General features: G+C 42.2%; 1 protein-coding gene and 1 pseudogene across 2 annotated transcripts in view; both read right to left on the bottom strand.

Moving 5' to 3' along the window:
• Positions 1-1655: 1655 nt before the first annotated feature.
• LOC309868529 (rab15 effector protein pseudogene) lies at positions 1656-3838 on the bottom strand (annotated as a pseudogene). Its single transcript has one exon. The product of its transcript is annotated as a rab15 effector protein pseudogene (transcript).
• Positions 3839-4491: 653 nt separating this feature from the next.
• The window catches only part of LOC309868517 (liprin-beta-1-like), a 61984-nt gene continuing 46898 nt past the window's right edge, over positions 4492-19577 (bottom strand). Inside the window, exons 15-27 of the mRNA XM_082738441.1 lie at positions 18887-19058; positions 18391-18423; positions 16130-16262; positions 15715-15843; positions 14073-14223; positions 13277-13388; positions 13041-13129; positions 9316-9438; positions 8466-8591; positions 7702-7890; positions 6003-6182; positions 5250-5315; positions 4492-4968 (exon numbers count right to left, since the gene is read on the bottom strand). Of these exons, the coding sequence (XP_082594567.1) occupies positions 4882-4968; positions 5250-5315; positions 6003-6182; positions 7702-7890; positions 8466-8591; positions 9316-9438; positions 13041-13129; positions 13277-13388; positions 14073-14223; positions 15715-15843; positions 16130-16262; positions 18391-18423; positions 18887-19058 (1590 nt within the window). The 3' untranslated portion in view covers positions 4492-4881. The remainder of the gene's footprint in view (positions 4969-5249; positions 5316-6002; positions 6183-7701; positions 7891-8465; positions 8592-9315; positions 9439-13040; positions 13130-13276; positions 13389-14072; positions 14224-15714; positions 15844-16129; positions 16263-18390; positions 18424-18886; positions 19059-19577) is intronic.

The following is a 19577-nucleotide window of genomic DNA, read 5'->3' on the forward strand; positions in this document are numbered from 1 at the left end:
CCAGTAATCAAGTGAGGTGTTGTTTTTTGTTTTAAAGATTTTATTTATTTATCTGAGAGAGAGAGAGTGAGAGAGCATGAGAGGGGAAGGGGTCAGAGGGAGAAGCAGACTCCCCGCATAGCTAGGAGCCCAATGCGGGACTCCACCCGGGGACTCGGGATCATGACTTGAGCCGAAGGCAGTGGCTTAACCAGCTGAGCCACCCAGGTGCCTAAGAGAAATTTTTTTTGAAGAGTAAGTCTGATCAATCTGATCAAGGCATGTCTGTCTGTCCCTTTATCACTCACAATAAAATTGGGTCCTCACAAGGGTGATTTGCTTGTTTCATTTGCTGGGTACTTCAATTTCAACTCCTATCACTCTCTCCCGGGCTCCCTGGACTCCATTCACACCAGCCGCCTCTGCTTTGCTTTACACACATTGACTCTGCTCCCATTTCAGGCTCTGCCTTTGCAGTACTCTAAGCCTAGAACATTCTTTCCCAGATCTCTCTGTACTAATGCTCTCCCTTTTCATTCAGATCTCTGGTCAATTATCCCTTCTCAGAGGTCTTCCTTAACCTAAACCCCATATATAGTAGTACCCCCTTCACTCACTATCCCTTTATCCGTGCTTTCACATAACACTAGATATATTTTTAAGATGCATTTTATATAATCATATATTTGTCAATTGTCAGTCTTCCATCATTAAAAGAGAAATCGCCAAGAGTAGGGACTTTGTTCTTACTACTGGATTGGAAGGGTGTAGGACAACACCTGACATAAACCTAGGCATTTACCAATCATGTGAATGAATCTTTCATTTACATTCCTAAGCACTTTTTGCTTCACTTAGTTTTCCTCTCTTTTACTACTCTTACAATTCCACCCAGGCTTTTAAGCAAAAATGCTTTTTATAAGTGGATACATGTTAATCATCATTACGAGGGATTGCTATAGGGGTCACTGTTTATTTATTTTAAATGTTTTATTTGACAGGGCGGGTGAGAGAGCACAAGCAGACAGAGTAGTAGAGGGAGAGGCAGAAGCGGGGAGCCTGATGTGGGTCTCAATTCCAGGACCCTGAGATCATGACCTGAGTTGATGGCAGATGCTTAATCATCTGAGCCACCCAGGCACCTCAGGGGTCACTGTGTTTAACGCCTAGGGAAAGTGGACACTTCAAGCAAGTCCCAAAGTGAATCCTACCAAGAGTCTCTGTGCGCAGAAAAAGCAGCTGGGGAGGAGATGGGATCAAGGGCAGAGCTCATAGGAAGAGAGGGAATGAGGTTTTGTTTAGGGGTCCTGAATCGGACTGGTGCTGTCAGTGTAATTAATCCCATTCTGTAGTCTCACGGACCAGCTTATCCCCCACCCTGCCACCTCCCACCCAAGCAGTAAAAATACATTTTACACTTTACAGTTCTAGACTTATTAAACAATTAAAGACTTTTTCTTAGCAAATCAAACTTCAAGGCTGACTTTATTCTCTCCTCTTATTTTTATTATTGAATAAATTAATTTTCCCTGCAATATGAGCAGGGTTTTTTCCCCCCCTGTTGTCATGACATTATATGCTTTGATCCAGGTGATTATTTTCTTGCAATGGAGGGTGGGTAGAGAAAAAAAAAAAAAATCCCATGCTGGGATGATGCATGTGGATGAGCTCGCTGAAATACTTTTTCCTTTTTGCCTTACAGTCTCTTTGCCCACGTCCAGTTCAGAGGATGCTAATATAAACCTTGCCCACCTCTCTCAGCCCATCTTTCTTACTCAGACAGTTCCCCAGCAGCTTTCTGATGGGCACACACTCTTCCGTTTCCAGGACAAACTGTGCCACGGCCTTCTGTCCTGGCAACTGGCCCCGCACGGTCTCACTTTTGACACTGTCCAGGACTACTCCTCTGATGTCTTTGGGCTTACCTGGCACCCCAAAGATGATAAACAGGCCCAGTCAGTCATCTCCTATCAAGTGACAGAATTCTTCAAGCTTATCAAATCGACTTCTCTTCCTGGAAGACCCCCCTGCCCTGGATTCTGGAGGGGACATGTCACAGGGCTGAGATGCCACAGGAGGGAGGGAAGACATCTGCAGAGTTTGCACTGCCAGCTGAAGCCTGATCTGTTTGTCGGCTCCCCAGAAAGTCCAAATCCAGTCTGCCCCGAACAGTACAGCTTGGTGCTTGGTCATCTTGGTGGTGGTGAGCCATTCATCCACTCCCTTGTCTTGGCAGAAAGTGATGAAGCGGATTAAGAAGATCTCGTTCAGAGTGTTGGAAGCTGGGCACAGATTGCTCAGAGGATCTTCGAATCCAAGATACTCCCTCACTTTCCGAGCTGCATGGACTATAGCCTCGCTGACAACCTCACAGATGCTGGAATCCTCTTTGCTGTCCTTCGGAGGCAACTGTTGCGATGAGTTTTGCCCCATATTTCCTCTTCACCTGATCAATACTGCTTCTGGAGATCGAACGTATGAAGCTCATGCAGAATGACTTCTTCGGAGAAGTTTTACGGTGTTTTACAGTGAAGTCATGTCTGGTAATGCAGTCCCAGTTTTCTGACTCAGCATTGACGTGGCGTAGCTGAGCACATAGACACACAGCTAAACAAACATGCCCGGTCTCTCTGTTTGCCAATGAGGTGTGTTGTATTCACACATTCCTGCTGGTTTATTAAGTTAGAGATGATTAACTCTCACCAAAACATCTGTTCTTCTCTAGCGATGTTCACTCCACTTCTAATATTGGGCAATCTCTTCCAAGATAGGTTTCCGCTTTTCAAATTTTACTTAAAGACAGTATTTAGTTCTTTAAAGGAATATACATCTCCTTCTAAAACAAACTTCTTCAACTTTGATGGCGAGTCATTTCCCTTTGCTTTTCTAATAACCCCTCTGCTAGGATTCCTTACGCCTCACCCAGTCCAGCTGCCTATTTCCTTTTGTACAGAAATTCCTCAGAGCCCTCAAATTTCTACCTGTCAATATATGCTATAACCCTCCCCCATGAAATTTATGGGAGTTTGCAAATGATAAAGCATCTGTGTCACTGTTCTAATAGGTCAGAAATAAAGCCTACTGGGTATTCTGCACAAAGGAAAATAAAGTCACAGAGCATAAAAACAGGAGACAATTATCAACTGACTTTATTTCTTTTCATATGTTAAAACCAGCAGTGCACAATGTTTTGTAAATAAAATATATCTCATCAAAAATAAATTTAACTTTATCACATATCATCAGTTATGTTACACTGCCCTGAATAAAGAATATTTGGCATCTCTAACAGTCTTCTGGCATATTTTTTTTAACCAGGTTTGAATAAGAAATTGTTTTTCAAATGGTGACATATGTTCACATTAAAAAAAATACTAGTATGTAAGAGTCCAATACAGTTACCAGACAATGAATAGTAGAGAGTAAAAGATTATTATTAGCATCAGATCATTTTAGTCACGAATAAACAGTAATTTGGTATTATAGGCCCTTGCTGAAAAGCTTGGTAACCTGCTAAGAACTTGCAAGATCACACCACTGATATTCAAATAGAATTTATAAGCAAATCCATGGGCACATACTGAACTGCCTCTCCCCACACCAATTTGTGACGTCTTTACCATGTTGGCTATCGTGGGAAGTGTAGTAGTGAATAAAAAATAGGTTATTTTTTCGACTACCCCTAAAAATAATGATAAACACAGTAAGTTTTTGCCACCGCTATTTCCTTTAGAAATAAATGTCATCTGGGCCCTGTGCTAAAAACATGAATTACGTTTTCTCATCAATATATAGCCATTCTAAAACTCATTGTGCAGCCTCAGCGTTACTGAACTCTGAGACGAAATGTTCAGATGCATATTCAGCTTAACATAAAAAAATCCCATCCACTGATAGCCTGAGAAATATACAATTAATAACAGTAGGTAGATGGTTAGTATTTTGATGTCATGAGATACTCAGCAAGAAGGAAAATAAGCAGCTTAATACTGTGAAGGTTTTTGTTTGGGTCTGATTTCTTCAGAAATTTCTACAAATTTGGGGGGGAACTTCTGAATTCATTTGAGTTAATAGTATTCAAATGTCCCTGGTGTTCTTCCTTTTGAGGCTAAAGGATCCAAGATGAAGGCTGAAACTTTCAACTCTTCAACAATTAACTGGGTGATGTGTCATCAGAGAAGGGGCATTTCATATACCCTAATTTAGTTGGGATGATCAATATTAACTCATTTTTAATATCATTAAAATTCAGCTTGGAGAAGGAGAGATCATCCCAACCTTTCGAGGACCACTTGGTATATGACTGTTTGGAGCACTGCATTTGCTTTTCATCATCTCCTGTATGTCACAAAATAAAAGTTCTATTTTCTATGTACTAAATATATACACGTATTTAGAAAAATATATAAAATAGGACAAGAGGTGGCAAGTGGAGGTGGCCGCTGGCATTTAGCAGGCACGTGGAACACTTGAGGAAATTCCACATACGGATTTTGAAAGCATGTGATGTCCTATGCTGACAGCTACAGTGTTGTCACACTGACGTGACGAGATCATCCACGCACTGCTTCCTGATCCCCAAATCCTGGGTACTGTTGAATGGGAACGTGAAACGCTACAGTAAAACACTCATATTAAATGCAACACTTTAAATATATCACAGATTTTTACATTAAATAGAGGACAGACCACTACACTCTCATTCACCAGTGTCTCATTTTTCATGGCGTCTTCGGAATAGGCACACGCTGTCCCCCGCAACCCAGGCCTCCGTGTCCATTTCCGAGAAGGTGGAATGATCAATTGTATATAATCTGTTGTTTGTTCTAGATTCTTTGAGTTGTTTGAAAAATCAGGTGGAGGAAAGCCAAGGGGCTCCTCATGTTCGTCCAAGTGCTCAGATTAAACATTGGAGTCCTCGTCAGTGATGCTGGCACTGGGGAAACGGGCGGCAAAATCCCGAAACATGTCGTCCTCCTTTAACTTGCGCTGGAAAACAAGGGGATGGGGTCATGAAACAGGAAGCAGGAGCTCGGCACGACACACGCTCCGTTAAAACATGCAGTCCTTTGGGGTTATTTTAAATATCTTTTTAGAATAACATTTTTATTTTAAACTTCTTCTCATTTTTAAAGATTTTATTTTTAAGTAATCTCTACCCCCAACGTAGGGCTCGAAGTCACAACCCCATCAAGAATCGCACGCTCCACCAACGGAGCCAGCCAGGTGCCCCTGTAGAATAACATTTTAACTTCGTTTTACAGACTTACCGTTAGATTGTTGATGCCTTCGGTGAACACCCGTATCTGTCTCACTGTGTCTTCTGAATCCTCCATCTGTAAAGAACACACCCATCATGTGACCTACTCGGTTGCATCATTTCAAAGAAAGGACAGCAAAATGAGAAGTCGAAGAAGAAATAATGCAAGTGATATGAAACGGGCTGGGAGCAACAGAACACTTCTGGGGATACCTCCTTTCGTTACAGCAACCAGAGGCTAAGAATGAGCCAAAATGTCCCTTTACTGGCACCTCTAGCCTAATGCTCTGATATTGACAATGACATCAAAGGATTGGTGACTAGGGGGCAATACTCAAATCCAGGACTTTGCATTGAAAAAGACTACATGAGCTGTGTATTTCCACTTGACTTAATACACAGATTTCCATAACCCAGAGACAGTATAACATCAGTGAGCAGCCCAGCCTGGCAGCTTGGAAGCCCAGGTCTTCAAGCTGCTCTTCTATCTCAGGTGAGTTACTCAGCCTCTCCGTGCCTCGGTTTCCTTCCCCCTACACTGAGGATGACAAGGCTCTGTCAGTGAAAGCTGACATACGTTAACTGCTGAGGATAGTGCCTGGGACATAGCAAGCAACTGGGAAGCTATTGACTATTATTTTCTTATTATATTTTCAGATATTAGAGAAAAAACTGATTAGTAGACACAGTGCATCAAGTTTCCATTTAGTGTTTCATGGCTGGAGGAACTTGAAAGAAAACAGGCATGTCCTATTGCCTTTACCTGCTCCAACCAGTCCAAATCATCTTCGTCATACAGACGCGTGTCCAATCCAGGTTTAAATCCCTTCTTAGAGGTACTTCCTGATGGATGTCCCAGTTCCATAGGGCAAATATATTTTTCCCTATCTTCCTGTCTCTTCCTTCTCAGTTTCCAAAAATTGCCGAAGGTAAGTTTCCTTGGCTTTAAAAGAAAAGCAAACATCCAGGGATTTAATAAAACTCATATGGCAGAGAATTGAGAATATGCATGATTCAAATATTCACTCCATTTACAGAGAAAAGCAATTGGATGATTAAATTGGTGTGACAAAAATAAAAGCACCCTGTGTGTGTATGATTGATGTGCCCAAATATAATAAATGATCCAGATTATGAATCTCAGAAGATTAAGCTTGTTCTACTTATTCACCCCAATTAGCTGCGCAGTCACGGTGATATGCAAAAAAATGCCAAGAGCCTTAGTTTTTGATTAAACAGGACTTAATGCAATGATATTTCTCAGGGATGAATCCAGTTTTGCAAGGTTTTCCCATCTCAGATCAGGAAAAGAGAATGGTCCTAACTGTGTTTTCTATTTTTTTTTTTTTTTTAAAGATTTTATTTATTTATTTGACAGAGAGAAATCACAAGTAGATGGAGAGGCAGGAGAGAGGGAAGCAGGCTCTCCGCTGAGCAGAGCGCCCGATGCGGGACTCGATCCCAGGACTCTGAGATCATGACCTGAGCTGAAGGCAGCGGCTTAACCCACTGAGCCACCCAGGCGCCCCTAACTGTGTTTTCTTTTCAGGGGAAGCTAGGATTATCCTGTATGCCGGCTATGCTTCCATAACAGAACTGAGGTTGCTAAAGGAATCCTCGCTTGTTTGGAGAGAGAATTTCTAATGATACTTGGAAGAGAAACTCCATCTGAGTCACTGCATAGTCCCTGAGACTATCAGTTCAGCAGACGGTGATCAGGCTGATGGTGAGAATTTAAATAGAACAGAGTCTTTGAGAAGTTTCAAATCTGGCAGATCTCTTAAGAGAGAAAGGGAGCTAATGAGAAAGTGTCAGGCAGGTAGAGGAGGTAAAAGAGAGAGAGAGAGAGAAATATCTATATTTCTATATATAAAGAAATTAGTACAAATTTGCAGAAGAGCTGATAAACTCTATCTCCACATTAAGTTGGTTGAGATAACAGACTCATAAGAGTTCACAGAGAAATGATTAAAAAGAAGAAAATGTAATCTGAATTTGGTATGACCCATGAATCTGGGTATACCCAGAAACAGCCATTCTCTGTTGGTCTACCTTGAGTCATTTCTTAAGTATCTTTTTCTAACTTGCAAGATTGGTTCATTGCAAGCCAGACAAGTTGAATCTGTGTGAGAAATCTTCCTCTTCTGCTGGATTTATCCATAGAACAACTGCAATCAATGTTTGAGCCCAAGTCATGGACTCTGCATTGGCAATACATTGACTGCATCCCAACGTCATCCTCTTCATCACTGTTAACTCTAATAGAATAAAAGTGAGCAAAGGTTCCCCCAGAAAGACACTTGCAAAAATGCATTTTCTTAATTACTCTTAAAGATGCACAGACCATTAACCCATCCACAAGACTCAGGAAACTCCAGAAAATGGGACAGTCAGGTCAAAACCAAGCCCCAGCTTTAGTTTTTGCTTTAACCAGTTATTAGAAGACAGAAGCCTAAACCAACCTTCACTTTGGCCTTGGCTGTCAGGAGTACATAATCTGGTAACTCCATGGCATCACGCTTTTGGTGCTGGGCCTCGGCCCCGATCAGAAGGTTGAAATGAGTAGCCAAATGTCTTCGCAAGAGGGTCTTACTTGGTGGGATGTTCAATAGCTGAGCCATTGTTTCTACATTAAAACGAGGTTCTAGAACCTATAAAAAAAAAAAAAGTCATTTAAGGCACTGTGTATCATGCATGTCTGCCCTGCGCTTTGTAATTGGCAAAGTTCCTTCATTTAGTCATCACCAATGATCCCGCAAAAGCCCAGAGAGACCGAGCATGGACTTTGATTTTCAAGCTATAGATCTTTATTTTGCCTAAGCCAGTGAGAAGTAGAGCCGTTCCCAACATCCATGCATTCCAAAGTTAGGGCTTGTAGCTCCCCAAAGTGGAGCCTTTGGAAGGCGACTCCTTATATCACTGTGCAGAAATAGAATCTGGATGTGGCAGGTGTTTCACGCCTTTGGTGCTGCGCCTCACATGAGAACCAGTGGCCAGATGGTCACATAAGATAAGAGACAATGGATTGAAATCTGATCTAACCCTACATGATACAAATACATGATGGGGAAAAATACTCGGAAAGTAAAGACTCCCTAGAAATGGTTACAGGAGGGCTCAGTTTGATGGTGCTAGGATTATGACAAGCAAACTGATAATGTCCTAACTCATTTGACTGATGGAAACAAAATGAGAAGTCAGTTTTTCAATTAAAAGAGAGTTTTACCATGAGCCCACCATGGACACCACTGCCTCTGAGATTGGGGGCATATTCTGCCAAGTCCACGGAGCGCAGCCACTCCATCACCCGGTGATTGGTCCACTGCTGAACTTCGGACGGGGTGACGCTGTTCTGTGAGAACAAACAACCACCAGGAGCTTCAGTCATGAGAGACTGTGGGCTCTGAGAAACACACAGAGGGTTTTGGAGGGGAGGGGGGTAGGGGGTTGGGTGAGCCTGGTGGTGGGTATTAAGGAGGGCACGTATTGCATGGAACACTGGGTGTGGTGCATAAACAATGAAATCTGGAACATTTTATTTTTTATGAAAAAAGTAAAACAAAATAAAAGGAGCGTTAGTCCATTGACTGTGGGATCCCAAACACTCAAACTGCACCTTCTACAAAGTCTGCCTTCTAGAGCACAATTCCCTCGACATCCCACTAAGTATTTACAGAAAAGGTGAAAAGGGGTCTGCTAATCTCAGTTTTGTTTTGAGGCATCCGTGCCAGTGTTCCAAGCTTTTTTCACAAACTCATGAAGCAGTGCTTTAGGAAAACAAGTCTCTAGAGTGATATTTAACTCTGTGGCTTAAGGAGGCAAGAAAATAAGAGACACCTGAGAAAAGGAGGGAGGGAAATTAAAACACAATCTTTGTGGTTACACAGGTAGACCCATCACAATGGGGGGGATATAGGAAAATAAAGCCCGAGAAGGTAATGAGGCTGGACTTGAGGCTCTGAGGATGGCAGAAGCCTTCCCTGCCGGCCCATGAAGACTCGTGTGTCTGTTTTGCCCGCACAGCTGTCCCGTGCATGGAGAGCGCATGCAGCGGGAATCTCAACCTCAGGTGCTACCTCGTCAGACGGCCGCCTCCCCAAACAGTTCGGTTCAAAGTTATTGATCCTCAGGACCTGGATAGCCCTTTTGATACTGAGATGATGTAGCACACTCACGACCTTCAAAGACAGTAAGTCATCCTGAAAAAAAAACAAAACAAAACAACAACAAAAAGAGGAGTTCACTGAGCTGGCCTAGAGCAGGAGGACCTTCTCAGGGAAATTTCAGAAAACAAGTAAAACTAGGAAACCCCTCTACCAACAGGCCTCGAGCGCTTGTATTTTCAAACCCTTTATTTGGTAACAGAACACTTTTTTTCCTGTTCCCAACAAAATCCTCTCCAGGACCCCAAATTAAAAACAACCACCAAAAAATTAGTGTTGTATCAACAGAAGCCAAGTTTCACCTGTTTCTCTTCCGGACACTTTGAAACAGGATCGTGAGACCCCACAGCTCTGTAGAGCACAGTTGGAAAGGAATTGGCTGGGTTACACTTTGATTTGGTGTGATAAAGCAAAGAGTTAAGAGCCCATGATGTTCAGTGAGGACAGCAGAACTAGGTTTGCTGAACTAAGGCACATCACCATTTGGGAGAAAATCAGAAAAGTATCTCTGTTATAGTATTCCCCAAGCCTCAAGGAATCTCTAGTTCTTGATTATTATGCTCTATCCAGCAGAGTCTGTGATCGATGAGAAGGTTTTGGTGAGAGTTAAAGAGAAAGGAGACATGAAGAAGTTATTAGTAGCAACATGTATCACCATCAGTTCCTTCCAGGTGTAACTTTCCTGTCTGTGGTTATTGGGAACATTTCAAACATACCAAACACACCAAAACAAATTATTTCAGAAGGTGATGTGGAGGGCAGTGTCAAGATAAGCACCAGTCTATTTCCAAACACACCAAGAAAATAAAACAAGAAAAATATCCATTTTAGACACACCTTACTGATAAACACATTTGTTGGTGGTGGGGGGGGTGATAATCTATTATAGAAATAGTTTTTAAATAAAAATATTGGACAATCAGCTTAAATTCTTAAAGCTACTCAGCAAAATTATTTCCTGAATTTTTTTTGGATCAATTTCTTTAAGGCACTTCCTTATGGTAAGTTAGAAGGCATTCAACACATTTTAATCTAAGATTGAGACACCCATTCAAAACATTTCCACGTGGGTCAGTTTCAACTAATTCAAGTTTTTCAGATTTAAAAAAATCTAAATACGTGATTACAATGTAAATACAATGCAAATTATTTTAGCTTGAGACATTTTTTTTAGAGGGCTGTTTTAAATCAAAACAGATACTATTTTTAGATTTTTTAACAAATCTTTTGTTTTTTTAAAGATTTTTATTTATTTATTTGACAGAGCAAGATCACAAGTAGGCAGAGAGGCAGGCAGAGAGAGAGAGAGGAGGAAGCAGGCTCCCTGCTAAGCAGAGCCCGACGCCGGACTCAATCCCAGGACCCTGAGATCATGACCTGAGCCGAAGGCAGGGGTTTAGCCCACTGAGCCACCCAGGTGCCGCCGCCTTCTTCTTCCTTTTTTTTTTTTATTTGACAGAGAGAGAGAGATCATAAGTGGGAGAGAGGCAGGCATAGAGAGAGAGGGAGAGGCAGGCTCCCTGCTAAACAGAGAGCCTGATGCAGGGCTCGATCCCAGGACCCTGAGATCATGACCTGATCCGAAGGCAGGGGCTTAACCCACTGAGCCACCCAGGTGCCCCTAAAAAAATCTTTTAGGTAATTTTAATTTACCAAAGAGTTGCCAAAGAAGAGATAATAGTTCCATATATCCTTCACTCAGCTTTCCCTAATGGTTAACACCTTCTATAACCATAATGTAGTCATCAAAACTGAGGAATTAACATAAACAAAAAAATGGTAATTAAAACTACAGACTTTACTCAGATTTCACCAGCTTTTCCACTAGGTCCTTTCTCTATTCCAGGATCCAGCCCAGGATATCATGTTCAAATAGGTATTTTTGTGACTCAGAACTTTTGAGGTCTAATTGTCTAAGATGATTTACTCTTTTATAGTCACAAAATTTATGTGCACTTTTCTTGTGGTTTTAAGCCTGAATCTACTCATGTTCGTGCAGAAGCATACCTACCTAGACAAGCAGGCAAGTATTTACTGAATTTGTTGCAGGCTGAGCTATTAAGAGGAGGAATCTGGAAACATCTTGGGTTCAAACACCCTGTGACTTCTGACTACTTTCTGGCTGTGGAAACTTGGTTGAACTACCCCATTTCTCAAGTTTCTCATTCCCTCACCTAAACACTGGGGGATAACAAGAATGTCACCTCAAGGCTTGCTGAAACTGGAGTATTCATAGGAGTACGGAGCTTGGAAGAGTGTCTGGCACACAGTATACATGCAATGTGCCACGCGCTCGTGTTATTACAAGCAGGTGCCCACCAAGGTACGGACTTTGGTTCAATGACAGAGAAGAAAATGAATCCCATGAAAGGTACCCCACAATTCTGACATTGAAAAATAAGCTGTTTGAAATTTTCAACAACTTTTTTTTAAAAAACGATTTATTTATTTGACAGACAGAGATCACAAGTAGGCAGGGAGGCAGGCAGAGAGAGAGAGGAGGAAGCAGGCTCCCTGCTGAGCAGAGAGCCCGATGCGGGGCTCAATCCCAGGACCCTGAGATCATGGTCTGAGCTGAAGGCGGAGGCTTAACGCACTGAGCCACCCAGATGCCCCAAATTTTCAACAAACTTAAAGAAGATACTTCTCGGGGTTGGTTCCAGAGCGTAGCTCACAAAAGGCCTTTTAAAGAAAAGAATCTAAAGCAGCAGTGCACTAACAGGACTGCGGAATCTAGAACAAGTTCTCCTGGAAACCGTCTCTTCCACTGTTGTAAAGTCCTTCTACCTCTTAGATGGAAGGATAAAAATACGGAACAGTAATGCAGGAATCAGAGAGTCCACCTCAGTCTACTTCTTGCCTCTGCGATTACTCCCCTAGTGGAACGGGGCTAAAGAGAGAAAGGAGGCAGGTTTTGGGTAACATTCTCCAAAGCAGAAGGGAGGAGAGGAGACGGGTCTCTAGATGTCAGGTCAAAAGGGTGGTCTCTTCTGAGCAGTCACTGCATATAGGAATGTGTAACTCAGAAACCCCCAGGGCTTCGACACTCTACACTCTATTTTTTAAACATCGTTAGGAGAGGGGCGCCTTGGTGGCTCAGGCAGTTAAGTGGCTGCCTTCGGCTCAGGTCATGATCCCAGAGTCCCGGGACCAAACCTCACATCAGGCTCCCTTCTAAGTGAAAGTCTCCTCCTCTCTCTGACCCTCTCCGGGCTCGTGCTCTATCTCACCCTCTCTCTCAAATAAATGAATAAAATATAAAATAAAATAAAACAAAGCATCTTCATAACATATAATTCGCATATAAAATTATGCGAAAATTTACCCCTTCAAAGCATGCACTTCAGGGTCTACATTGTCGAATATACATAAAACCATCTTCCTGGAGAGCTGAGTTTAGATTAGCCTTCATACAGCTTAAATCCAAGTTTTAAATTTCCCAACGATACTGCAATCACCAAATCCTCTGACTTCAACTTAACAGAAACTCTTCTGGCTCTTCTCAAGTTAAGGCAACACCCTGAAACTCTGGTGGAATCATTGTGAAAACAATGTATTTTGCTCACTATTTCTGTGTCTTTCCAGAGAAAAGCAATTTGACACTCCCCTTCCCCAACTCCCAGGAGCCAATCACTTACAAGAGTCATGTAATGGAGCATTCGACCATCTACCCGTCCTTCGTCAAACTGGGTCTTGTACTGGGGGAGACCAATGTCATCCAACCACCCTACAGGAGAGAAATCGGTGTTGTTAGTAAGCCACGCAACACCTGTACTTGTGATTCAAAAGAAAAAGCAGCTTCATTCATTTATTCATTCATTCAGTCAGTCACTCATTTACTCATTCATGAATGAGTGAATTTAAAATCTCTTACTAGTAACCCAGTTGAAATCCAGCTTTCCATGGTTGGTTTCTTCTTCAGACCCCACGGCTTGCAGTGCCAGCTGGAGCTTCTTTCGATGAAGTGAACGCTTAATCCCAAGTTCCTGAAATAATAAGCAGAAACACTGGTTTGACCATTCTGTCACTATGGGCTAGATGCCACTGGCAAAAGATGCCAGCTCCCCCCAAACGAAGCCAGTGTTAAAGACCCGACAATCCTGTTCAGTCAGCATGCCAAGTCAAGTTGGTGAAATGTTGCTGAACAAAAGGCCCCTAGAAAGCCAAGACCACAGCAACTAGTTTAGTGGGATGTTCCATTCCCTAGTAGGCTCCTTCCTCAGCAAGACTGGAATTCTATTCTTTCTGTACAAAAGGTTAAACAATTAGGAAATATGTTAAATAATTTGACGTAAGATGTAGGGCTCTTTCCTTTTCCTTTTTGCAAAGTAAAGTTGAATTGCATACATTACACTGAGAAGTTGGGCCAATGCTAAAGCCTCACAAAGATTCTGAGAAATATGAGCTTAAGGTTTATTATTATGTCTATACAATTATTTCTCATTAAAATAGCCAGTGGCTTACATGTTTCATAAGGAATCATTAAGATCAGGTCCTTCTTGTTAAATCCATGCGATTAAATTAAAAAAAAAAAGTGTGAAGCAGAAAACACAGTTTTTCAAGAGTACTGACTGGCTCCCCCCACTCCCCTTTCTGGAGTATAAAACAATTCTACAATCATATTCTCTTTCTCAGTAGCCATTGTCTAAACAAAACAGAGAAGCAGTCACCTTCTCCAGATCTTGCTGAGAAGCCTGCAGAAGTGTTTGGCCAGATGCAATCCAGTGCTTGCCTGAATTCACGTAGGACCCCAAGCCCTGCTCCACAAGCCAATCGCAAACCTGCTCCTTGGTCCATTTGGCAAATGGCATATCCAAGTCGCTATAAGAAAACGAACAACTGTGTGAAGAACAATTCCAAGCCAGCCCTGTGGCTTCTCAAGGTTGACCAACTTATACTGAATGAATGTAGAAATTCCCTAGTAATGCCCTATTTGACCATGAAAAGCTTACTTTTCAGTCCATGTTTAGGGGAGGTGGTACTGGCATTGAAAGTTACCTCAAAAGGACCACAGCTTTCATTTTCAAATGAAACCACAAAAGATTCAATATGTTTGAGCAAGAAACATATTTGTGGAAGAAAAACAAGTTGAACCAACAAGTCAAGTCACTGTACTAGTTTCAGTCAACGTGGTTTGAAGACTGAATTTCTAAACAGAAAACACTAGGTTAGATGGAAAGAAATCAAGTCTAACTTGAACTGTAGCAGAATTATGGTTTCTCTCCAAATGGTTATCAGTGAGAAGAGCGCAACATGCCATCACTGAGTACAGGGAAACATAATCACAGTAATTTCTGGGTCAAATTTTCTACTTTGACATGTAAATCGTGTTCCTCTTTGGGGGAAAAAAAATGTAGATAAACAAAAATTTTCTTTATTTTTTTTTAAAACAGCACAAGGAGATCCTCTACTGTGTATAAAGAGAACACATGGCAAATGAGACCTTCATGTGTTTGGAGAAAGCCAGGGTTTCCTCCTTGATAAAACCTGTGCCCAGTCTTCTGCGAGGGTAGGAGAGACCATGTTCCAAAGACTAAGTGTAATGGTTTGTGCTAGATGTTTGCCAACCCCATCCTTCTCATGCTCAGTAGGTCAGTACAGTAATTTCAAAACAGCCCTCAATTGTGGTAAGGGTGTAGGAAAAGTTCCTAGAGTCTTAACAGATAAAGCATTACATAGTCCTGATAAATTCAGGATTATTTAATCCTGATTAAATTCCGTTAGAATTTGTGTCTTAATGAATTTATGTAGGTGCGTTCACAGAATCCATTAGTCATTAACGTTCACTGAACAGTTACTATTTACCAGATACTCAACGCATATAAACTCCTTTAATCTTCATAATTAGACTAATTCATACCAGGGGACACGGAGGTGTAGAGTATGGATGTAGTTGCTCAAAGGTCACCCAGGTTACAGGAAGCAGCCAAGCCAGCAATCAGATCCAAGCAGTCTGTCTCTAGAACCTACTCTTAACCGCTATGTTAGCCCATCTCTCTAGAGCTATGCTTTAGAGTACTTGGAGTAACTATTTTCTCAGTCAGATTGAAGTCAAAGAATCATTCTTACACAGATGTTGCTGACACTTTAGCTTTGGTTCCTCCCCTGGCTCACGCAGCCCTCATCTTCTGCATGATTTTCACCAACCACTGCCAACCCGCACTGCTCTAAAGATGACGGACCCCTCTGCCAGGCAAAGGGGTAAGCAAGGGATTCTACTGCTCAGCCCAGGGACAATACTAACATTGCAAGTGCTCATAGCCTGGACATGTGGGTAGAGATGTCAAAGTCCATTCGTTCAGTTTTTCTCACCTGTTAGATTGTCCCAAATCTCGAGACCAACCCAGTTGTGGCCCTGCAGTTGCCCTTGTCCCTCCTCTTTTAAATTCAGGCTCAGACAGGTCATCTGGGTTGAATGTAGTTGACTGACTTCTCCTAAGTCTGAATAGAAGAAACAACATCACATTGCCTTGTAGAGACCTGAGGAGACCTTAGGACTTTAAAGTTAATGAGAACATTGCTTATGTATGGTCAGAAAAGATGTCTGGATTTACACTTTAACTGAGACCCAGTGAGTCAGTGCATCCCAGATCACAATCTTCCTTCCATCAAAGGAACAGCAAAGCCTTACAACTGCATACTTGTTTCTAGGCAATCTTCCATTTATTCCTACATTTGAGCAACACACAACACAAAGCCCCCTCCGGTTGTCTGCTGTGTTACTTACTTTCTAAAGAGTTTCGTGATCCCTCTGGATTTCTTTTTGGAATCCGGCGATGGTGGAGATATCTGCGAATTTTTCGGCTGGGAAGATCTACCAGCCAGATCTAGGTGCTCAGCTGTCTCCTTCTCTGTTTCAGCTATCCCAAGAACAGAATACATACTTGGTGAGTTTTAAAGTACGGAATGAACATGACTAGATGCTACCCTTCTTAACTTTAGCAACTCTTCACAAATTCTTCTTCTGTTGGTCTGTAAAGAGCACCCTACAAATATTACAGATGGAACACAAATTTATGTTCTGCTTTACCGTCTGCTGTGTATCAGTGAATGATGTGTATAATATCGCATATGATATTGTGCCTAAATTCATTAACTCACAAATTGCCACCTCTTTGAAGTTCAAAGGTGGGATAGGATTGCCACATTCTTTAAGTGATCTGAGATCACTTAAATTAATCTCGATTTTTCTGCAGCACTTGGTACTGCTGACATTCTTCCCACATTCTTCAAAAACATCATCTCCTTCATCTTGTTAGGACAATCTCCCAGATCTGTCATCTGATCGTTTCTTCTCTGCTATAGGACCTGTTTTCTCCTCTTCTTCCACTCCGAGATTCTGTTCTAGGCTCCTGCCAGCAGGATCTCTGAACAAGTTCACCCACTCCGTGCCTGGCACAAAATGATGGCTTCCCTCATTCATAAGCAGCCAGTATCACAATCTCTGGTCCTAATCTCTCTCCCCAGACTCAGGATCTGAACGTTTATGGATATTCCCAATGTGCTGTGCCAGGAACATCTTAGACTCAACAAATCCATCCAATTCTCAGAAGAATTCTCTTAGATTTTCTTATTTAATATTCCCTTGATACTAATTAATATTCTTCCTGTTACTCCCATTCACACTCTTTGGCATTTTCTTTTCACTCCCTCCTCTCCTTTGGCATTTACATCAGATCCTAGTCACCAAGCCCTGGCGGTCTTTTTTCAAGAGAGTTATTCCTATTTATAACTTGCTATGTCCTACTGAGAAAAGACTGTACTGGATATGCACACATTTTTCTTTTGATATAAAATCAGTGTCTGTTGATTCTGCCTTGAAAGAGTAACATCCAAATTTGCTACGCCCAGTTCTCCCAGCATTCTCTATTTCTTAATTCTTTTACCTGCCCCTTAAGACATGATCCCCCACTAACAAACACAAGCAGTACTGTTTCCTCAGTGTGAGACGACACTTTTACGGGAAAGAAAAAGTTGTACAAAAATCACAGAAATGGTGTTTCAGCAAGATACAAAAGTTGCAGAGGTTGACTTTTCTACGAAGCACAGCTGTGATTATAGGTTATAATAAGCAGCACTGGGCTCTTAGCATTAACAATGTATTTCTTCTAAGAAAGATGCAAAAACATTTGAAAATGTTGTCTGGATTTTATTTATCCCATGTGTATTCTAGAAATGTAAGACTGCAAAGGGAGAAAAGTAACCTGTGCTGACCCACATGAGTTGGTGTATGGGTATCTCAGGGAAAATCCAAAGGAACCTTTCCATCCAAACCCCAAAGCCATCATGGGTACGGGTATACCAGAAAATGTTGCCTAACTCACCCTCATTCTAAAAGCATCCTGTTTTCATTTTTTTGTTTTGAGGATGTTTCCTCCCTCCCATGCCCCACACTTAAAAAGGAAAACGGAGTTTCCCCTCTCCTAAAATCACTCTAGGGGAGGCTCCTTAAATATCCCAGAAATCTTCCTCCAGTGTCACTAAATGCCACTTCCATCTTCAAAGCAATAAATGTCAGAAGAACATTCCCTTAAGAAAAGTCAGTCTAAAGCAATCATTTGCAATGTCTTCTACAGACTTCTCGATTTGGCTGAAAACATTGCTCTCTGGGGATAATGGAGACATGGAGAAGGAACTGTCAGGACCTGGGAGTTAGTGTGAGACAGGATGCACCGGAAGGGTGAGAAAGCTGGAAGGTACGAGGCAGGAGAGTCCTGCCCTGGACTCTGAGGGTGCCGTGCGCTTCTGGGTCCTCCCAGAGCTCCTGGCAAGGTGTCATTAGCAGGGGTTAAAACAGCACGTAGGCTGGGAAGCAAAGACTCTCCAGAAAGTTCACTTTAGCAGCAGTTGGAAGGAACTCTCTGGAGTCGAGGACAACATTTTCTGATCGCTGCCAGCTTGCTTTCTAGAGATCGCAGATACCAAGAGCAAGGATTAGTCAGCCTGGAGGACAGCACTGGCGAAGGCTGGCATGCAGGGGTACGATACCTAGGGTGGGTGCACTGGCACTTCGTTTACGATCTTCAGATATCCCAACAATGCACACAATCACACGCAGCCCAATGGAGAGAACACAGGAGAATGACAAAATGAAACACAGCTCAAAGTCCTACTCACAAAATACACACGGGGGAGGAAAGGCAAGCACTGCGCTGTGCTTCCAACATCGCAGACTCCATTAGCAGGAACAATATGGGGTTAATTGGTCCACTTTCGAAACAGATGAGAAGCTGTTTACAATGAAGTCAGAGAGTGTCAAGGGTTTTGGTCTTTCCTCTACACTTATACTCCAACAAGGAGAGCAGGGTGATGGCCTGCACAGAGCTATCTTTACCACCGAATTAAACCCAAGGGGTCAGTTTCTTGCATTCACCTTCATTTCTGAGAACGAGAAACGCACAGATCAATGAACCAGGGAAGGGAGGGGATTGACCTTGTCCTCGTCCTGAGTGAATTAAAGCAAAAGCACGCTGGCCATACGTACCCAAGTTTGGTGCACTTGCTGTCCTCTTGTTACTTTTTATTTTAAAAAAGCCACGCCCAAAGAATGATCTGGCTTTCCGAGTGCCAAAGGGGTTGTCGTCCACGGATGCATCACGCCCCGGAGCTTTCGGAGGGAGGCCCCTGAATGGGCTGCTTTCTACAGGAGCTTTATCCTAAAAGACAAGTAATAATAAATGGAACACAGAGTGGCTGTGCACAATTAGGAGTACACGCTGGGCACAACACCTGATCTGTTACACATGTGATTTTATTTAAAAGAATCACAGAACTGATAAGTTGATTATGAACACCAAGCACCATATTACAATTTAGAAAGTCAGTTCTGAAAGCTACTTAGGAAGCAAGAGCAGCAACAAAAACATGTTCATCACTGACCTATAACCGGCATGCTGCAGATGTGAAGTATTTAGGACATAGAAATTCTCAAGCTTTATTTTATTTGCCTCATTCCCCCAATGACATGGAAATAAGGTACTGCATAACCAGAATACCAGCAGGCTTCCTATTTTTCGAATGGTTATGACATGACTAGGCTACAATGCAGTTCACAGTCTTTGTACCGTAACTGCATCAGAAGCCCAGCGTAATATAATCACTGTGCAAAGTAGGCGTTATCTCCAAGCTTCTACACCAGCAGCAGAAAGAGATTCTACTCCAGTTATTTAAATATT

This window comes from Mustela nivalis (assembly GCF_964662115.1).
Source record: "Mustela nivalis genome assembly, chromosome: 7".
NCBI classification, from domain to species: domain Eukaryota; kingdom Metazoa; phylum Chordata; class Mammalia; order Carnivora; family Mustelidae; genus Mustela; species Mustela nivalis.